This window comes from Parasteatoda tepidariorum, chromosome 12 (assembly GCF_982258835.1).
Source record: "Parasteatoda tepidariorum strain Cologne lab strain chromosome 12, Ptep-v5.0, whole genome shotgun sequence".
Lineage (NCBI taxonomy): Eukaryota > Metazoa > Arthropoda > Arachnida > Araneae > Theridiidae > Parasteatoda > Parasteatoda tepidariorum.
Window position 1 is genome coordinate 15,363,550 of NC_141766.1, and position 21,210 is coordinate 15,384,759.

At 31.0% G+C, this 21,210-nt stretch overlaps 1 protein-coding gene across 2 annotated transcripts in view; it reads right to left on the minus strand.

Annotated features, from left to right (window-relative positions):
• LOC107438123 (atlastin-1) overlaps nucleotides 1-20,700 on the minus strand; it is a 65,897-nt gene extending 45,197 nt beyond the window's left edge. The window contains exons 1-3 of one of the 2 annotated variants that reach the window (XR_015430800.1): nucleotides 20,462-20,700; nucleotides 3,528-3,585; nucleotides 147-370 (exon numbers count right to left, since the gene is read on the minus strand). Coding sequence is in view for 1 of the 2 variants with exons in the window: in XM_016050309.4 (XP_015905795.1) it covers nucleotides 147-370; nucleotides 3,528-3,540 (237 nt within the window). In the remaining variant the exon portion in view is untranslated. The remainder of the gene's footprint in view (nucleotides 1-146; nucleotides 371-3,527; nucleotides 3,586-20,461) is intronic. The other variant, XM_016050309.4, reaches the window with a different exon arrangement.
• Nucleotides 20,701-21,210: the final 510 nt, after the last annotated feature.

The window sequence follows — 21,210 nt, forward strand, 5'->3', positions numbered from 1 at the left end:
ACTATAATGTGTGCCAGTTTCATCAAATTCTATGCATAACTTTTTGAGTTCTGATCATTTTTGTGATTTTACTTTAATCTATGATAACCAGAGTAATAAAAGATATTTTTAAAACATAAAAGAATATAGTTAAGAAGAATAGATACCTTGTTATTTAAATACCGTAGGCAAAAATCCAAGAGGAAAGATTTCCCTTTTCTAAATGCTCCAGCAATTGAAAGCACAACAACTTTCTTATCTCGAACATTATCAGCTAAAAGAATAGATTCTAAAGCCTCTTCTTGGAGCTCAAATAAATGATCATCAGTAGGTGAAATCACTTGAGCAGCATGCCCTTCTACTTTACAATCATTTAAATTATTTTCATACTCTAAAACATAAAAATAAATGGGGTTATTAGTTCTGTTTTCATACCTAAAGTCTAATAAAATCATTCCAATAACACCTTTTTATGACCAAGGTAATAAATTTAACTACTTTATGAGTAAGGAATGCTAACCAGCAATGTTTTCAGCATTGTGGGATGAAATTTACTAATCTTGTGGAACTGACAGTCAAAGTTAAGCATTTCATTCAAACTTAGAATTAATTTGAAACATTACAACTGACAATAGAGCAAAGAGTATAAAAAGAAAAGAGCTTGTAAATATGACATTTAATATTTTATAAAGACAATATTGAGAAAATTAAAAAAAATTGGTCTTAAACACCCACTAATGATTATTTTTTCAAGCTAAAAAGTAAGAACATGAAAAACATATAAAATCCAATGAGTCATCTAATAGTCTAGATCAAATTTTAGTGACAAATAAAGCATTCAATGAAAAGGGTTGTAGTTTAATATTTATTGATAATAAATATTTTCATATAGCTTCAAGTACTTTATCTTGCAATCCACTTCCTTCTGAGAAACTTTTCTTTGTTAATTATACAGAATCAATTTTTTTCATCTTAGCATTTCTTTGCATAGAACTCCAAGAGAACAACAATGCAGCTCTGTACTGTTATTTTCTGTCCTCTAATAACATATAGAGATCCTTAATATTCTCTTTGTTGTGCTTTAAAAATTTAAAAACACTGTTGAAGTTTGCTTCAAGATCAAGAAGCTTGCTGTGCTTACACAGATGCAGCAAAATACTAATGTCCATTTCTGTGAGAGAATGCTAGTTTCAAATCCAAATTTCAAACTTTCACTTGTCTGTCTTCTGATTATCAATTTTGCTTAACAGGAGCTTCATTATTGCTTGAGTTAATAACAAATTAACAATTGGTCACTTTGACAATTATTCTAGCCTTTTGACAACTATTCTAAATGGCTGCAATGCTTTTAAAATTGTTTTAATCCTGCTAAAAAAAACTTGGGCAAAAACTCATGAACCTCTTTTTGTTACATGCAGGCTACACCTTACCATATATCTTTGAAGAAAAAAGCAATATATGTAAAGGAATGGGAAAAGGGTAAATTATGCGATCCAGACATCAATAAATGACCTTCATTTTAAAAGAGAAGAATTTAGTTTCTAAACTTTGATCCAGTGGGATTGAGGTTCTAAACCAGAGGGACTAGTCTCACAGACATCAGTGCAAATTTCCACCAAATTCCAATCAGACGGATCAGGATTACTTTTCTATAAGAAGAGCTCAACAGAAAAACTGGATGTGACTTTTTTTTTAAAAAAAAATTAGATTTCTTGGGGAAAGTTTTTATTTTAGTCTTATTTAAATATATAAATCATTTATATTTCTAAATCTATTAATTTCGAAGATACTCTCAATGGCTATCACATGCTTGTTAAACGTTGAATGTGAAAAAAAGCTGCATATCCACTGAGTGAATAGGTGTTCAGCAGCAATTTGTAAAGTGCTAATCTAAATGTTGAAAAAAATTAGAGTCCCCCAACTAATCGTGATCAGGGAAGCTAACCATAATAGAAAAATACCCAAAACTGTTTTATAAAATTTCTTTAAATTAAGCTGACATTTTTGCCATGAAATTGTAAATTTTTATTGAAAAATTGAAAGTAATTTATGTGTTTTAACAACTATACCTATATACTTTTGGTATTAAAACTAATAAAAACACTTCTATTCAATTTCAGACATACACTAAGATGTAACAAAATTTCAAAACATTTTGACCACAATCAGCACTATTTAAAATATATATGATGCTTTTTTAAAATAAAAAATTACTGAATTCTTGACAGTTAAAACAATACATATCGCAAAAACATCCCCTCTGTGAATGTTCAGCTCTCATTGCCTCTGAATCCGTTTTTGGACTAACAAGACTAGATAAATTTTAACACCAAATTGTTCTGAATAAAGGTTGCTAAAATTTTATTTTGTGAAGAAAAGCTTAAATAAATGTATATCCATTTTATCTTTTCAAACAAAATTATATTAATCGAAAAACATTAAAAATCCTCCATAAAAACAAGAAAATGCTACACAAAACTCATTAAGATCCTTCTTTATTATAAAGAATCAAGGAAATAGACCCCTAAACATTTTATGAGTTATCTTCACAAATATACTAAAATATAAAGATTGAGCAAAGTAACAAAAAAGAGAAATGCATAAACTTTAGAGATAATTTACTCAAATTCACTAAAATTTCACATATCCTATTCTTCCACTAACCTCTTCATAAATAAGTGTACTGTATAACTCCTATTTCATGTTTTTATATTGAAAATATAAAAGTAAAAAACTTAATAGTTTCCCTTATTTCGGTATAAATTAGAGAGTAGTTTAACTTCTTTCATAAAAACATAAAAATGTTATTAACCTATACAGTTCCCCTAAATAAACAACAACAAAAATTTATTATCTTGAAAAAGTTTTATCTTGCTCACTATTTCAGCCCACAAGCAGTGCTTCCAGTATAAAAAAAAAAATTTTTTTATCTCCTAAAACACCCACCTATCTAGAACTAGAAAGGAGAAAAATTACCCTTCATAACAGTTTTATGATAACAGGTGGTGGAAGGTTTGGCTTGAACTACAGTAGTATAAAAAAGTATTAATACTTGGAAGCAGTAAAGAAGGAAATTGTTAAAACTCCCAGTGAGTTTCCTCATTATACACACATTACGGCAAATAAAATAAAGAAGAATTGAATTGTAATATATGTTTCTAAGAGCACAAGAACTTGATTTTTAAAGAGAAAAAATTACATTTCAGAATGGCACTCCAGGTCTTAATAAAAGTTCCAGAATGTCAAACTGGAACATTTAGACCTGATTACACCCCTGATTATATTATTAAAAAAAATTATACTATAAAATAAAAAAAACTGAAAATACCTTTTTTTTAATTTGTTACTTGCTGCTATGTTAAATAAGTTTTCTGTAAGAAATTAAAATAAATAAATTGAAAAACAGTGACTTTCAATTTTAAGGCACATTTATAGTGCTATTTAAGAAAGTTTGGCTTTTGAGGGTGGAAACTTAGAACGTGTGAAACAATATTTTTAAAAAGCTTACGCATGCACACAAAAAAAACATGCAGATATTATAGCTATACCTTCCAGATACATTGTCTCTTTCTTTCTCACAGTAATAATCAACTGTCATACACTTCTCTACAAAAAAAATAATAACAATTAAGATATGCAAATATTATAGAATTACATAAAGTATTTATTTTACAAAAATCAAGAAATGGCTGAAATAATTTTACTCTCAAAAGATCAATAGATTAAAAGAATTGGAAGGTTTTTGACAGTTAAATAGGTGGTTTTGACAAGGTTTTGACAGTGACCTAGGATAAAACAATCACGAGAAAAATATGTTTTCTAAAATTTTAGATGTAACAATTTTAATCATATAACCATAATTTGATTCGCTTTTGATAATAATTATAAGCAATCAACTTTTACAACTAATTTTCCTAAGCTTAAGAAATAGCATGGTGTGCAGCCAAATTTTTCAACAAAAAATAAGCACCTTTTAAGCACTTTTCAAGCACTAAAAAATATTTTTAAGCACTTTAAAAAAGTATCATAATTAGGTAAAGTTGGCAAGTTTTTGTTATTCATAAATGTTTGTTATTCATAAAATTCAGTTATTACATAATATTATACATTTTGATAAATTTTTACAATGTTAAGTGAGTGCCCTTTCTAAACTCAAAGTGCCCTTTTCAAAGAGGAAGTGCCTTGCCTTTTTCATTCCTAGGGAGATTTCTGGAAAAACTCATTAATTATTTCAATGATTTTGGTTGCATTTTATATAAATAGTATAGATCCTAATTATAATAGTATATAATGCAAGTATTGTGCATAATTTAATATCTAATAAAATGTCCACAATGCTAATAAAGAAACTTGTTCCAGGTTTTTGACAGTTTTTGTCAGATTTTGACTTTTTTCTTTACACTTTTTAACAGGTTTTTGATGCCAAAATCCCAACCCTATAATTAGGATATGCACTGTAATAAAAAAAATTTCTTCCTCCTATTTTTGAGAGTTCTTCATAAATACATTAACAAAATGCAAAATAATTTCAAAAGACTTTACATGATCATAATAAAGTAACTAGCTTCAGACAAAGAACTCTTTTCTTAATTATATTAGCCACCATAAAAAAATTTATACAAAATTTAAAATATATTCAATATTGAGTGGCTGATTTTATTTTTTAATTTAATAATTACTTTATTTAATTACGTAAAAAATATTATTTAAAACCATAATTAATTTAACTATTATTTAAAAAGCTTATCAAGTGTATTTTTTTGATTTAAATAAAAGTTATTTATAAAAGCATATTCGACAAAGCATTAACAAGATTAATATTATTGATCATACTGAATTTATAAAGATATGTAAAGAATTAAGCAAACTAAGAAAAATCTAATAAATTCATAATACAAATGCAAATTAGTGAATAGTTCCTATAAACGTTTATCATTATTTGTTACTTGATTCAGGGTTTCTTTACTGAAATGATTAAAGAAATGAAAATAATTGTGAAATGTAAATACAATAAGTGTTAAAGCTAAACATGTTTGTCAGAAGTAATTATACGGCCCCTGTGCACATAATATTTAACAAATTTTAAGGAAATTGAATTTTTTATTTTGTTTTTAAATAAATCATTAAGAGATGAATTCAAGATTTTTAGAATGACAAATCTGAATTTTTTACCAAAAGATTTTTTGCTGTATTTAAAATATCAAAAGCCCCTTATTTCATACTCTTTTAAAATCGTACCTTACCTCTAAATATTATTGAGTTATCTCATAAAACAACTCAAGAAAACTGAAAATTTTAAAATTAATAATACAATTATTAATAAAAAGCAAAAAGTAAAAAAAAATATGAAAAAGAGTAATGAAGTACAATAAAAGTTTTAAAAAATTTTTTGCAATTGGAGAACGGTCCCTTAGTTGAAAATATTACGCCCAAAATTCTCAATTAATTCTTAAGTTTAATGAATAAAAGGAAGATGGACATTTTGAGGTTATGAAGCTGTGAGATTCTTGATTGCTTTTGGGACTCACATGAAAATACGTAATTAGTGAATGATCCCCAAATCTAGTTCAAAGATTATGGTACTGATCTATAACTACGATGTCGCCAGAAAGCTATTAGCTTGCCAGTGACGAAGACGATGGCGCTTTACCAGCGATGAAATTAACAAGAGAAATAAAAAAAAATATCGTTATTGGGGGGGGGGGGATTTGACAATGTTTTTAGTTGGTTCCCGCTATCAGCGAAAATGCAGAGAGATTTTTCAAATCGATTTCAGAGGGCGGAAAATAAATCCCGAAAGTGAGAATCTCTTGCAAAATGCAGTGTAGTTGCACATGAGTGGGCAAGAATCCTTCCCACTGAATCCAGCTCTATATACGCAAATGTGGACAAGAAAGTATTGAATCAAACACGTAAAACAATTGGCGTTTTCATACGAACCCACGGTATAGAAACGGTACGAAATAGATTTGGGGTAAAACGAATCGTTAAAATTTTGAATAGCTTTCTGCATAATTTGTGGCGAAAATCAACATGGTAACGAAAAAATATCTCATTTTGGAATGGGAAAAATTAAGCACTTTTTAAAAACACAGAATGAAAAAAAGCACCTTTAAGCGCTTTGATAAAATGAAAATAAGCACCATTAAGCACTTTTTAAAAATGCTATGCACCCTCAATAAGATTTAAAAAAAACTCTATAATTATATTATTACAAAAAAAACTACAATCTGATTTTAAAAATTGTTGCTTAGATAACTTAAAAATTTCAAATCTCTTTAAGTTATTAGCATATGCAAATGATATTGATATCTTGGAGATACCTCAGTAAGCTCTAGTAAAACCATTTACTACCCTTGAGAATATTGCCAAATATATGGGCCTGGTAGTAAATTTAAAAAAAAACTAAATTCATGGTGGTGAATTTCAGCAACTAAGTAGTACAACCCTTGACAATTGATAGCAACAATAAAGATATTGATCTGAGCCATGATGGCTATGGGGATAGAGCCTTCACCTGTCAATGAGGTGAATCCTAGCCATCGTTTGGATTCGAATTCCGCGCCCGGCTGGCACCGACTACATTGCTGATGTAAAATATCCTCCTTAGTAGGGGATCATGGGTTAGAGACTCCTTGCCGTCAAACTAGCCGTGGGAGGTTCGCGTGTTTTTCCTCTCCATGTAAAGCAAATGCCGGTTAATTCCATCAAAAAGTCCTCCACAGAGGCAAATTTCTCCCAATACTTGATCCAGGAGTTCCCTTGTATTTCGGATAGGGTTCAAAATTACAAGACTATGGACTTGAATATTAGTTGTCTTAAACTCAAAAATTGGGTTGGCTGTTCAACGATGGTTATAAAATAAAATAAATATATTAGTGAGTGAGAATTAAATAATAGGTTTTTAATAACAAATAAATATTGGTCTAAAAAGTCCATTTCAGTTAGGATTTATTTCCTTAAGTACTAAAATAAATATCCATGGAATATATAAATCAGATTAGACCAATAATCTTATATGGCTGTGAAATTATGAAATCTCTACATTAAATAAGTTAGAAGAAAATAAATTATACAATTATATGAAAGAAAAACTTTCCTTTCAATTTTTTGGAGTACTTACAGAAAATAATCAATCATTGTAAGAGTTATCAAATCATACAGAATTGGATTGCTATGACATATTTATCAATTTGATTATTCAGACCGTACCAGAAATTAGGATTTTTAAAAATAGAGGGAACAAGAAAAGGTTAACCATCATGCACGACAAAACCAAACGGACTTTCAACTAAACCAAGCAAAATAGACGCGTCAAAAAACGATTCCTCCAATACCCCTAGTCCCGCAGTGGACTGATCGTTAAGGTGAGATGGCTACGATCAGTGTGCGGGTGGGTGACCACTTGGACCAGCCTGCGTAGGGACCGAGGGTGTGCGGTATTGGTCCTCGTTAAACTGTTCAACCGTCAAGTGCTCGACTTCGCGCTCAGGTCGTCGGGATACCGAAGCGGGGGTGCAATCCCCTCTGCAGAGGATCAAAATTATGATGGCATGTCTTCGGATCATCCTCAGGGATGTTTCCCAGACCCTCGCCAATAGCCCATTGTGCAGCTCTAGTGTGACGTAAATGAACAACAACAACAACCAATACCCCTAGCAACAATTTTAATTGGCCCCAGTTGAACTCAAAATTGGCTAATATGGGTCCCATAAGAGCATGCAGTGAGGGACCTATATTGGGATGTCTAAATTTTTTGATATTGGACCTAGAATGACTTTCAATATTAAAACAAGATTCATTTCTATCTAGGACCAATATTGAAAAATCTAGACACCCAAATTTTTACCCAACATTACAAGTCTATAAGGGTCCTACATAGAAAATAATATCGGTAAATTATTGAAAGCCATTCTAGAACCAATATTACAAAATATAGACACCCTAATATTGGCTTGTAGAGTGTTAGTTGAGGCAAGCGTGCTCAGATCACGCCTGCGAGTCGCCTATGTGGAGCTAGACTAAAGGACCACGTTGTGTCTAATCTAATCTGAGTAGCAACACCACGAGGTCACAGTTACAAATCGCAAGTCAATTGTTTACTGTGTTCATATCGAGGTGGACGTTTCTGTCGAGAGAGGCGTGCTTAGATGACGTACGAAAGTCACCTATTTAGAGAGTTCGTCGAGGCAAGTGTGCCTGCAAGCGGCCCTTGGGGTGCTAGACTACCGACAATGTCAACCTTCATTTATCAAGAGGTACCCCGAGATATAAAATAAGTTAACATATTTTATATACTAGTGAACTTGAATTTAATAGTTGTAATGGTAGCTACACTACAGCCTCTGTTTCGTAGCCTACAAGGGTCCTATAGAGAAATTAATATTGGTCCTATGTTCAAAACCATTCGAGGACCAATATTAAAAAATCAAGATATCCCAATAGTGGCTGTATATTGTAAACCTATAAAGGTTCTACATAGAAATAAATATTTGGCCAGAATATAAAGCCGTTCTTGGACCTATTATTTTAAAACCTATACACCTCAATCTCGGTTCGATATCGAAAGCCATTCTAAGACCATTGTTTAGAAATATATAAGACCATTGCAGGTTTGTTATTAAGGACCAGTTTTGTATTTATATCTATTAAAACTGGAAACACTTAAATTATTTTAATAATATTGATTTCTATATCTAGTTCTCTAATAAGTGATTTACAATACAAACAAATGTACCTACGACGGATTTCTCTTTTCTGCTCGTAAGACATTTTTGTTTATTTCACAATAGTTCAAGCACAATATAAACATTCACCTTTTGAAAAGAAATATTTTTTCTTTGTTTGTCTATTAAGCTTCTGATAATTCATACAAAATTTTGGTAAAATTATACAGGATTAATATAAATTTTTTGTTTAGGATTACTTATTATGAAATAAGAAAATCATTGCATTAATGTTATTTGTCTTAAAACTCTCAACTGATCCACACATCTTGAAATAAATAGAACAATTAAACACACATATTTTAAAAAGAAAAAATTGCTTTTATTCATTATACGGCTTTTGAGGGTAATACGGTGCAATTAGGCGTAGAAAACTAAGAGATGTAAGGGATCTTAAAAATTTATTTTTATTCTTGATATTGCATGATGTTAAAAAAAAAATAGATTATTTAAGCTGCACTTGGGCTATCGTCTCCATTGAAGAGGGGGCTTAGAAGACACAATGCGCAAACCGATTTAACACTGTCCTTACAGCATCACTGGAAATGATTTTCACCTTGGTCAAAACGACAAGTTTCTGGTCAAAATTTATGTTTGATGTTGCAAGAGTTAAAAATGAGAATGATAAAGCTGCATTTGAACTATTGGCGATATTTTAGAGTGGGGTTCAGAAGACGTGATGTACAATTTAATTAATCACTCAGTCGTTACCGAATTACTGGAAATGATAACTACTAACATTTTCATCTAGTGCCGTGGTGGCTGAGGTGATAGAGCGTTCGCCTTCCAACAAGTTCATATCCCAGCAATGGCTGGTTGATACGAATTCCGTACCCGGGTCGTACCGGGTGCGAGCCGGAAAAAAATATCCTCATTTGTATACGGATCATGGGTTAGAGTCTCCTTGTCGTCAGGCTAACCTAGGGCTAGGGTCAGGCTTTCCTCTCGATGCAACACAAATGCAGGTTAGTTCCATCAAAAAGTCTTCCACAATGGCAAATTTCTCACTATACTTGATCCAGTTCCCTTGTTTTCTGGATTAGGTTCAAAATTAGGTCTTTCGAGTTGAATATTAGTGATCATAAACTCAGTATTGGGTCGACTGTTCAACGGTGATTATAAAATAAAACATTTTCACCCTGGTCGAAATGACAAGTACTGATGGTAGAAAATTGAGTTACCAAGACCACTGTATGTTTTGATTTTATTGTAAAAGTAGCACAAGAGTTATATGGATGGCTATCCGCCCATGACATTTGAAATCACCTAAATATGATTTTAGAGAAAAGCATTTATTATTTTACCTTTTTAGTTTTCATTAATGGCTAGAAAATATGGGTTTAATCGGCCAATTTTAAATAACGTCTTTAAAACATCGGGTGAATTATACAATTCTATATATATGGTCTACATTGATTGATTAATGGCTTTAAAATATCGGCTTAATCTGACAATTTTAAGTAGGGTTTATATTGGCTATAAAATAACGGGAGAAATTAACAAATCTGTATAGTGCCAATAGTGGTGAAATAAGGAAAGTAAAATATTGGACGAATCAAGCTACTATATAGGGCCCACACTGGCTGTATAATAGCTTTAAAATATCGGGTGAATTGTACAATTCTATATATAACCCATATTGGCTGAATATTGGCTGCAAAATATCGGTTGTATCGGCCAATTTTATTTAGGTTCTATATTGGCAGAATAACAGCGATAAAATATCGGATGAATCGAACAATTCTATATATGGCCTATATTGGTTGAGTAGCTGCTATAAGATCATGGGATAATCGGTCAATTTTATCTATGGTCTATATTGGCGAAATAACGGCTAAAAAATATTGGGTGAACTTAACAAATCGGTATAAGGCCGATATTGGGTAAATAAGAGGAATAAAGTATCGAATGAATTTGATTATTTTTATATAGGGTAAACATCGGCTGTATAGTGGCTACAAATTATCGGGTGAATCGGATACTTCGATATTGGTCCAATATTAGCAAAATATAGGTCCTTTAAAACTTTGTTGAGCCAAGATTGGTGAATATTGGCTCAATGAGTTCCGAAGTTATTTTGCTACTAGGGGCGTGACTCAAGATTCGCGGGTTGTAATATCGTAATATGGGGCTTTTTAAAATCCAGACAGAAATCAACAAAAGTAGATATAATTGTCGCATCAAAAAATGAATACTCAAATGCACGATTCAAATAGTTTTTTTTTATTGCTATTTAAGAAAAAAAATCAATAACTGCCAGAAAAAGATTGAAAAACCTCATGGATTTATCATGAAATCAACTCAAAAGGTGATTACTCAATGTGTGTCGTAATGGATAGCGTTTCCTTCACTAGGGTGTACTGTAAGCTCTTTAATGCCTATACTTCCGAGTTGCTGCTTCGGGTGTATTTTGAAGTCATTTGGTTCACAGCTTGGTCATTGCGTTTTGAGATTCTCTTGAGTAGCATTTCTTGCATACGTGCATTTGTAAACTGCTTTCTTATTTGTGTTTAAAAAAGAATCGCTATTTGAAGACCTGTCACTTCAAGACGCATGAATCGTCATTTGAAAAAAAGAATCGTTATAAAACACTTTTTAGCTAGCCGACAATACACAAACTTCAAAATAGAAACCTAGATGACAATTGAAAAAATGAACTTAATCTCGCTACTCGAACAATATGCTAACATTAACATATGATGGTGCATGGTTTGCAACAAGAACAATATACAAATAGGTGTTAGAATCTGAGTAATTTATTTGCTTTTAAGTTGCAGTTTTACTTCTTGGTACACAAGGAGCTTGTGATAGTGCTTCAACAGTGAAAGATTGTGCCACTGTTCTTGCTTTGAGTGCCATGATAAGCTCCATACAGGTAAATATTTTAATGGATACACAAGAGTAATACACTATTTGGTTAAAAGTAACCAAATACCTACATAAAAAAAAGTGTATCTAGTTGGTGTTTTACATGGCTTGGCATAGGAACCTTAGTTTCTATGGTTGAAAACATGAACTCGATTTCGATTTACAAAGCACAAAATAAAAAACGGACGACCCTGAATAACTTTTGATCTAATGATCGGATCTTCACGTGTTAGGACTCCATCTTAATGGTTTGAGGGGGTGACCTCAAATATGCTGTTACGAAATCAGACACAAAAACGTACTTTCTCTGAATAAACATACCTTTTTTTTTTTTACAGTTTCGGATTAGTGACTTCTCCAAATATCCACAATTATGGAAATCATTATTGTTGTAATTCATTTACGTAGCACTAGAGCTGCACAATGGGCTATTGGCGACGGTCTGGGATGCATCCCAGAGAATGATCCGAAGACATGCTCCATCACAATTTTGATCCTCTGCAGAGGGGATATGGTCCCCACAGTTCAGTCAGGAGAGCAATCCAAAGTTTGGACTCCCTAATGTTTATTTTATTTTTTGCATATTTCGTTATATCTCGAGAACTTTCGCTATATCTTGAGAAGTAAATTTAAAAATTCTTGCACAAATTTAAGAAATTCGTTAATCCAAAGATAAATCCATACGAAAAATAAATTTTTAGTAAATATATACTATTTTTTATTAATTTATTTTGCAATAGTCGAAAAAATTTTGCATTGTAAGGTATACAATTTTTTTTACATTACTTTAAAGTATCTTTCACATGGCATAATACAAAATTTGAGCAAAATAGGGTGAATAGTAGCTGAGAAATCGAATTTTAAAAAACTTGTATACTTTAAATTTGATTTCTCAGGAACTATTTGACCAATTTCGCTCAAATGTTGCTTTTTGCCATGTAAAATTATATTTTTTTAAGTGATGCTAAAAATTGTATACCTTACAATTAAAAAAATTTTTGACCATTCTTAAATAAAATAAATGATTACTAAAAGTTATTTTTGTATGAAATTATCTTTGGATAAACAAATTTTATAGTTGAGAGTAAAAATTTTTCAATTCGCTTGAAAAAATCTCCAGAAATAGCGAAATAAGCAAAAGTAAAGTTTCAGGGTTCAGAAATCCGAATCCGTTGAAAAAGAGGGTATGTTTATTCAGAGAAAGTACGTTTTTTGTCTGATATCGTAACTTAAAATCTCGTCTGTACCTTTCAATTAGCATATTTGAGATCACCCCTTCAGCCATTAAGTCCTCGAACGTGAAAATCCAATCATTAGAGCAAAAATTATTCAGGATGGGGTTCTGTTTTGTTTTTTTTTTCTTTTCGGCACAGTGTACATTATTAAATGCAATAGTTCTAAAAAATCAAAGAAATATTTAACTTAGACCGAGCGGTGCCTAAGGGGTTAAATACTATAATAAACTATACAAAGAGCTCAATTCTAATTTTTTAAATATATCTCCATTATACAAGATTTGATTTAATCTTCCAAAAAGAGTAAATAAGCCTACATAAAAAAAAGTGTATCTAGTTGGTGTTTTACATGGCTTGGCATAGGAACCTTAGTTTCTATGGTTGAAAACATGAACTCGATTTCGATTTACAAAGCACAAAATAAAAAACGGACGACCCTGAATAACTTTTGATCTAATGATCGGATCTTCACGTGTTAGGACTCCATCTTAATGGTTTGAGGGGGTGACCTCAAATATGCTGTTACGAAATCAGACACAAAAACGTACTTTCTCTGAATAAACATACCTTTTTTTTTTTTACAGTTTCGGATTAGTGACTTCTCCAAATATCCACAATTATGGAAATCATTATTGTTGTAATTCATTTACGTAGCACTAGAGCTGCACAATGGGCTATTGGCGACGGTCTGGGATGCATCCCAGAGAATGATCCGAAGACATGCCATCACAATTTTGATCCTCTGCAGAGGGGATATGGTCCCCACAGTTCAGTCAGGAGAGCAATCCAAAGTTTGGACTCCCTAATGTTTATTTTATTTTTTGCATATTTCGTTATATCTCGAGAACTTTCGCTATATCTTGAGAAGTAAATTTAAAAATTCTTGCACAAATTTAAGAAATTCGTTAATCCAAAGATAAATCCATACGAAAAATAAATTTTTAGTAAATATATACTATTTTTTATTAATTTATTTTGCAATAGTCGAAAAAATTTTGCATTGTAAGGTATACAATTTTTTTTACATTACTTTAAAGTATCTTTCACATGGCATAATACAAAATTTGAGCAAAATAGGGTGAATAGTAGCTGAGAAATCGAATTTTAAAAAACTTGTATACTTTAAATTTGATTTCTCAGGAACTATTTGACCAATTTCGCTCAAATGTTGCTTTTTGCCATGTAAAATTATATTTTTTTAAGTGATGCTAAAATTTGTATACCTTACAATTAAAAAAATTTTTGACCATTCTTAAATAAAATAAATGATTACTAAAAGTTATTTTTGTATGAAATTATCTTTGGATAAACAAATTTTATAGTTGAGAGTAAAAATTTTTCAATTCGCTTGAAAAAATCTCCAGAAATAGCGAAATAAGCAAAAGTAAAGTTTCAGGGTTCAGAAATCCGAATCCGTTGAAAAAGAGGGTATGTTTATTCAGAGAAAGTACGTTTTTTGTCTGATATCGTAACTTAAAATCTCGTCTGTACCTTTCAATTAGCATATTTGAGATCACCCCTTCAGCCATTAAGTCCTCGAACGTGAAAATCCAATCATTAGAGCAAAAATTATTCAGGATGGGGTTCTGTTTTGTTTTTTTTTTCTTTTCGGCACAGTGTACATTATTAAATGCAATAGTTCTAAAAAATCAAAGAAATATTTAACTTAGACCGAGCGGTGCCTAAGGGGTTAAATACTATAATAAACTATACAAAGAGCTCAATTCTAATTTTTTAAATATATCTCCATTATACAAGATTTGATTTAATCTTCCAAAAAGAGTAAATAAGCCAACTATCCCCAATTCACTCTTCTTAAATTTCAACACAGGAAAATTTAAATTATTTTATCTTCATTCAAGAGTCACATCAGTTTAGAAACATATTTGGTAGAATAGTTATGTGATACTCCATTCACCTCTGAACAAGTTGTGGATAGTCCTCCAGTTCATAATATTGAAGTCTTGTAATTTTAGAATTGTTATGTTTACGACAGAAACCAGGCAACAACAAAAAAAAAGAAGCTTAACTACAGTGACCTGCGGAAAAGTAGCATGACTGATTAAACCAATAGTCTATGTATAAAATAGAAATTTATCACACCAAAAACGCAACAGAAATGTAAACTAACGATGAATATAACTTCTGGAATGGAATTGGGGAAAGTTTTTTTTTTCAGTCCCCTCATATTTGAGTTATTGCAAATCCACTGTAATTCAGAAATATTTTACTTTAGAAGAAAGTCATGGAAATATCTCCATGTATTAATTAGTATATGATAAAAATAATAAACAAAGTATTGGAATAAGGAGAGTTTTTTTTCAGCCCCCCCCCCCCCCCAGATTTGAGTTATTGCAAATCAGACTGCTATTTACAAATGTTTTGCTTTGTTTGAAAGTTAGGTAAATATTTCTATTTCTTCATCAGTATATCATGTTTTTCATAAACCAAATAAAAAGTATTTGTACCAAAAACTTTAAGAACTAAATCTCTAAAAATTATCACAGAAACTTCAATTTGTTTATTTATATTTGTTTACATTACATTTCTTACTACCTTTCAATGACATAGCAAAAACATAGCAAAACATTGCAGAAAACATAGCAAAAAAAAAAAAAAAAATTCTGAAGATGACAAAAACCATACAAAACATTTTTTTCAAGACAATATAATCATGGGAAAAACTGTTTTTTCCCCCAAGAAGAATAAAACTCGGATAAAGACCACTATATACAGTACAGAACCCGTTATCCGGAAATCAGAAAACCGGAAAACCAAAAAACCGGAACGAAATTCGATAAATTTTCTCGCAATTTTTTTATTATAAATTTTTCTTCCTCATAAGATTTTACGATTTTTCTTTCTTTTTTTAAAGATGTTTACCTTACCATCATTTTGGAAATAATCATTAGTGTATTACATCGTTTTTTCTTATTTTTAAGATTATTGCCAAAAAATTTTTATTTTTTAGTTGGGTTTAACAAATAAAAAAAACGGCTTTTTGTAGCGATTCAGAAAACCGGAAAAATCAGTTATCCGGAATAGCAATTGTCCCGACCGTTCCGGATAATCGGTTTCCTACTGTACTAGTATTCACCTATTCCTAACAATGGTCTGCTCTATTATCGGCATGTGTCGACACAATATGAGGCATTTATAGCTTCCTTTGGATGATATGAATGCATGGATTTATACTAATTTAAGCTGAGAAGTTCATTTTATATATTTTTATTTAAAGGTCTTAAAAAGAAAATTTCTAAGAAATGGTTCAAGTAGAGATGCACAACCTTTATAAGTTGAAGGCCACTTGTACAACAGGTTGACCAATGAAGGGCCGCTTAATTTGCACAACTGGTTGACCAATGAAGAGCCACTTGCCCAAGTATTTAGACACTTTGAGAGCACTTATGGAAATTTTCATATAAACTTGAACATTTTAGGCACTAAATCCTTTTTATTAGTCCTCTTATTAAAACATTTGCATAGCATTAAATGATTTTAAACATTAAAGCTAAAAGAATGCCAAACTTTTTATATTATATATATATATTATATAATGGAAATATTTTTTTGAAAAAAATATTTCCATCTTAGATATATATATGTATTAAGAAAAAAAAAAAAGATTTATCAAAATAAATATAAAGTAAAAAGTAAAAGTTCACACGACACAAGCTTATTTTAAAATAAATTAACTGTAATTTTCCAAGAATAAAAGTTAATATAATAACGAAATATTTTATTTAGCAATATATATGCCAAGTAAATATTTTATTTAGCACAATATAAATGCAAATTTAATGTTTTAGTTAAAAATATATTTATGGTGTTTAAAATTATTGAAAGTAAAACAAACACATTGTAGCTCAAAAGAAAATCCAACAGTCAGTTGGGAATATATTTTCAACTATTCATTTATGCTTAATGAACTATAAAAAACTTTATCATGTTAAATCTTAAATGGTTTTTAAGCACATTTTAAAATACAAAGAATTAGAAATAAAGTTACAAACGGTAATGAGTAAATTACATGTTGTTATAATACATGTTTAAATTTACATTCTACATGTTTAAATGTAATTCTACATGTTTAAATCATGTTTAAATTTACATGTTGTTATACTATGGTACTAAAATATTGTTTTTTTAATTACCATGTAAAAAATGAGCAGCAAAAATCGGAAAATAACTTGGATTTATGGTGAAATCGGCATAAATAAATTATGTCAAAAAGTGATTATTTAAATGCGCAATTTGAAGTTTGCGATAATATTAATGTGTATTATAGTAAAAATATTTGAATTTCAAAACCACTAGAAAAAAAAGCCTGAAAATAACTGCCGAAAAACAATAAATAGATTCTTCAGATTTACGATGAAACCAGCACAAATGAAACATAAACTCATGTTTGTGAAAATTGCAACACAATGAAGGACTTATGTGAGTGAGCTGAAATTTTCAGGAAATGCAAAGTAGAGCATGATATGCAAATGATTAAAATTTCAGATCCGTAGCACATGCGCATGCTGAGCAGCGCCCTCTGAATGGCTGATGGATCCGAATAAATAGACGGCTGTAGCGAGGCGTGTATGGTTATCACTGGTTATCTGCTTGTGGCAAACGTTAGCTTCGTCGTTACTTATGCCTCTTCCACAAAAGAGAGCAAGTTTTCAACCACTTACGGAGTTCGAACGGGGGGAGAATCACCAGCCTTCGGGAAGCTCGATTATCTTATTGTGCAGTAACCGCTCGTGTGGAGCGTAAGAGCAGCACAGTAATGCGTGTTTGGAAGCAGTGGACAAACGAGTGTCAGATAACTCGGAAATCCGGTAGTGGACCGCGAAATGTCACGTCAGCTCGCGACGATAGACACCTGGTCTGCATGGCACTGACGGACCGTACGGCTCCCTCTAGACAACTGGCAGCACAGTGGTCAATAGCTACAGGTGATTCATTGTGTGCTTCATCAATTTGTAGACGTCTACTGCAGCGTGGACTGCGCGCAAGGACTCCTTTATGCAGGATCTTCCTCACGCTAAACCATCGCCGCCTGCGGCTGCAATGGGCCAATCAGCATAGGGACTGGAGTGCTGATTGGCAGCGTGTCGTGTTTTCTGACGAATCTGTGTTATCGTGTTTTCTGCCACCTTCCAGAGTGCGTTATCGAAAGCCACGTTGGGCGAACACCCAGAGTTATGGTCTGGGGTGCCATAGCATATCATGGACGATCTCAATTGCTACGAATTGTGGGTAATCTGAACAGCAACCAGTATATCAGTGAAGCTCTACAGCCCCAAGCTGTTCCCTTCCTTCAAGCCTTGCCAGGCTCTGTATTTCAACAGGACAATGCCCGCCCTCATATTGCTTGGACTCTTCAATCTTTCCTTGCATCGCAACAGGTACAACTTCTTCCCTGGTCTGCATATTCCCCGGATATGTCACTGATTGAACAAGAGTGGGATTTCGTTGGTCGGCGTCTCGCTTGTGATCCAAGTCCTGTTGCTTCTACAGACGAACTTTGGGTACGCATACAAACAATATGGAATGCTTTTCCTCAGACAGACATTCAAAATTTACTTGAGTCCATGCCATGTCGTGTAGCAGCACTTATTGCGGCGCGTGGTGGCTACACAAAATACTGATTTTGTTCTCTTGTTATTGTTTGTTTGCTTTGAAAGTTTAATCATTTATTTGTACCACTACCTCTCAACTGTGTATTAAATTTCATTTAATTATGACGATTCCTTCTTGGTGTTGCAATTTTCACAAACACGAGTTTATAATTAAATGCATGGTTCATGAGTCATATTATTGTATTAAAATACAATATCATGTAATTAAAATGAACTTCATGAATGAATTTCAGTAAAATTTTTGTAGTTATGTGAGCTTTTACAAGTTCAAAATTTTAATGTTATGTGAAATTTTTGAATTGTAATTATCATGTCTAATTATTGACACAAGAACAAATATGATTTTTATAGTAATATTTAAAACGCTATATTTTAAAACTTTAAATTTTTTTAAAAATTTTCTAGCAAAAGTGAGATACTAATTTAACTAAGCAACAAAATTATAAAATTCCCATAGTTATTCAGATAAAATTTTATCTTTAAAATTGTGCGAATTGACTAACACAAATTTTAAATTAACAAGCTTGAATTAGCTAATATTGTGCAGATTGCAATGGAAAAACTTTGTTTTTATTTTGAAAATTTATTTAAATGAGAATATTTAATACTATTTAAAAACTATTTAATACTGTTTCACTGCTATCGTTTCATTTGTATAACTAAATAAATCTTACAAAGACAAACAAACCCGAAGCACCTCTGGCTATAACGTCAGAAGAGGTAAGCAAAACTTCTTGTTCCATTTTATTTTTTTTTTAAGATACAGGGTATCTATCAAATAAAAAAATTACTAAAAGAACTACTGTGAAAAAATTACTAAAAGAGCCACTTAAAAAGAGCTACTGTGATCACTAACTTGCATCTCCTGGTAATATAGTAGATAAAAAAATAATATTTTGCTCTTAAATGTTATTAATTTTCAATTTTGAATTACAACTTATTTAATCAACTCTCTGATTTATAAAGTGAGAGCAAAGTTAATTTTTAACTATAACGCAAATTAACATTATTTTTTACTAAAAATTGCTACGACTATTTTCTTTTTTTATTACTATCGGTTTAATAAAAACAAAATATATAACAAAACAAAAAAACTTTCATAAAAATTACTCAAGAACACATTTTTTTACACATGCTGATTTTAACTTAACAAATATAAATAGAGCATGATTCCTAATAAATAATAATAATATTTACAATACATAAATAATGCAACATTTTTTACCAAAAACTGCTTAGTAGCTTTAATTAAATTGCTCCTTTTTTAAGGTGGTTCCTAAACTTCAAAAGCACATAATGAAATTTAACACAATTCACAAAATTATTTTAAAGTAATTAATAATTTAGAGTATTGTGAATGCAAAAATTTTAATATTGTATGTCTTCTTTTAAATATTGTAAAAATAAAATAGATTAATTTAACAAGGGCTACATTATCCTCTCAACACAAAATATCAAGTGGTTACTTAATTACATAGCCTTTTATTTTATTTTCAGGCCAAATTCAACATTTAATGAAATTTCGATGAAGAAAAGCATTTATTTATTAAATTTCAACAAATATTTCAGTAAACAATTGAAAAAACCCACAAGAGAATTGGAAAATTTAATTTCATTTTAGATTTTGGTAGCTTTTTGACACTGTACCTGAATTCTAAAGCTATTACAACTTTTTCTAATAAAACAAAAGTGCCAGTCTGCAATTTTCTTTTATTCTACCGATAATTTTCCATAACAGTTAAAGAGATAAAAGCTGAGCATAAATTGAAAATTCGTTACAGCAAGGAGACTCCATTTTTTAATATTACAGTTATATAATAATTTATTGTTTCAGAGATCTTCGTGTTAAGATTTATTTTTAAAGCGTTAATAATAAACTTCTTTCTTATTTTAAAAAGATGCAATGTGAAAGAGCTTTAAAACTTTAGGCTAACAAAATGTTTATAAATTTTCTTTGAGCTAAAAGTATAACACAGCATTTCTGAAAGATATCAATGCCTTAATCTAATTATATCCATACCTTGTTTTAATCTATTATGAACAAAATTGATACCACGTTCTGCTGCTATTGAAATCGAAACATAAACAAAATAAGAAAATGTTTCAGAAAGTTGCCACAAATATGGTAGTTATAATAAATCAAGAGTTTACATATTTAGTATCTATTTCTACCGTTAGCTAACTCCAGACCATTTTAGTTAGTTTAACCGCGCCAAATGGGTGAAGAATGTTTCTTTGCCAATAGCGATAAATAACTCTACTTAGTTGCTCTTCTTCCGCATATGCATTTCACGTCATTAACTCCACCCAACTATGTTATTATCTGAAATCCAACGAACATGGATGGATCGTATAAAGCTAAGCACAGGTGGCGCTAAAAGTTCAAATTCATTTTAAGACTTCCGGGTTACTACTTTCGATTTATTATTCCGCCTAAATTTGAAAAAGCGGTTCATCCAATATTATTATGGATGGGTGGTCTAATGTAAATAATAACAAGCGTCCTTAAACCGGAAGAAATTTAGAAAATTTCCGGTGTATCCCTCCGCTTATGTTATGACTACGAGGCGATGTGTGAACATGCCAAATATTCTATGCAGTTTTGTTATTGTAATTTGGGTTCAAATCTAAACATAATTGTACCATTCATAAGAGCTTTCAGAAATGTATTGGTTCTCAGAGGTCGTAAGGCCAAAAAAAATTTTGGAAAGTTAATATCTCATTGTGAATAATTCTTAAGATTTGCCATGTTTTGTATTTTATCCCTTA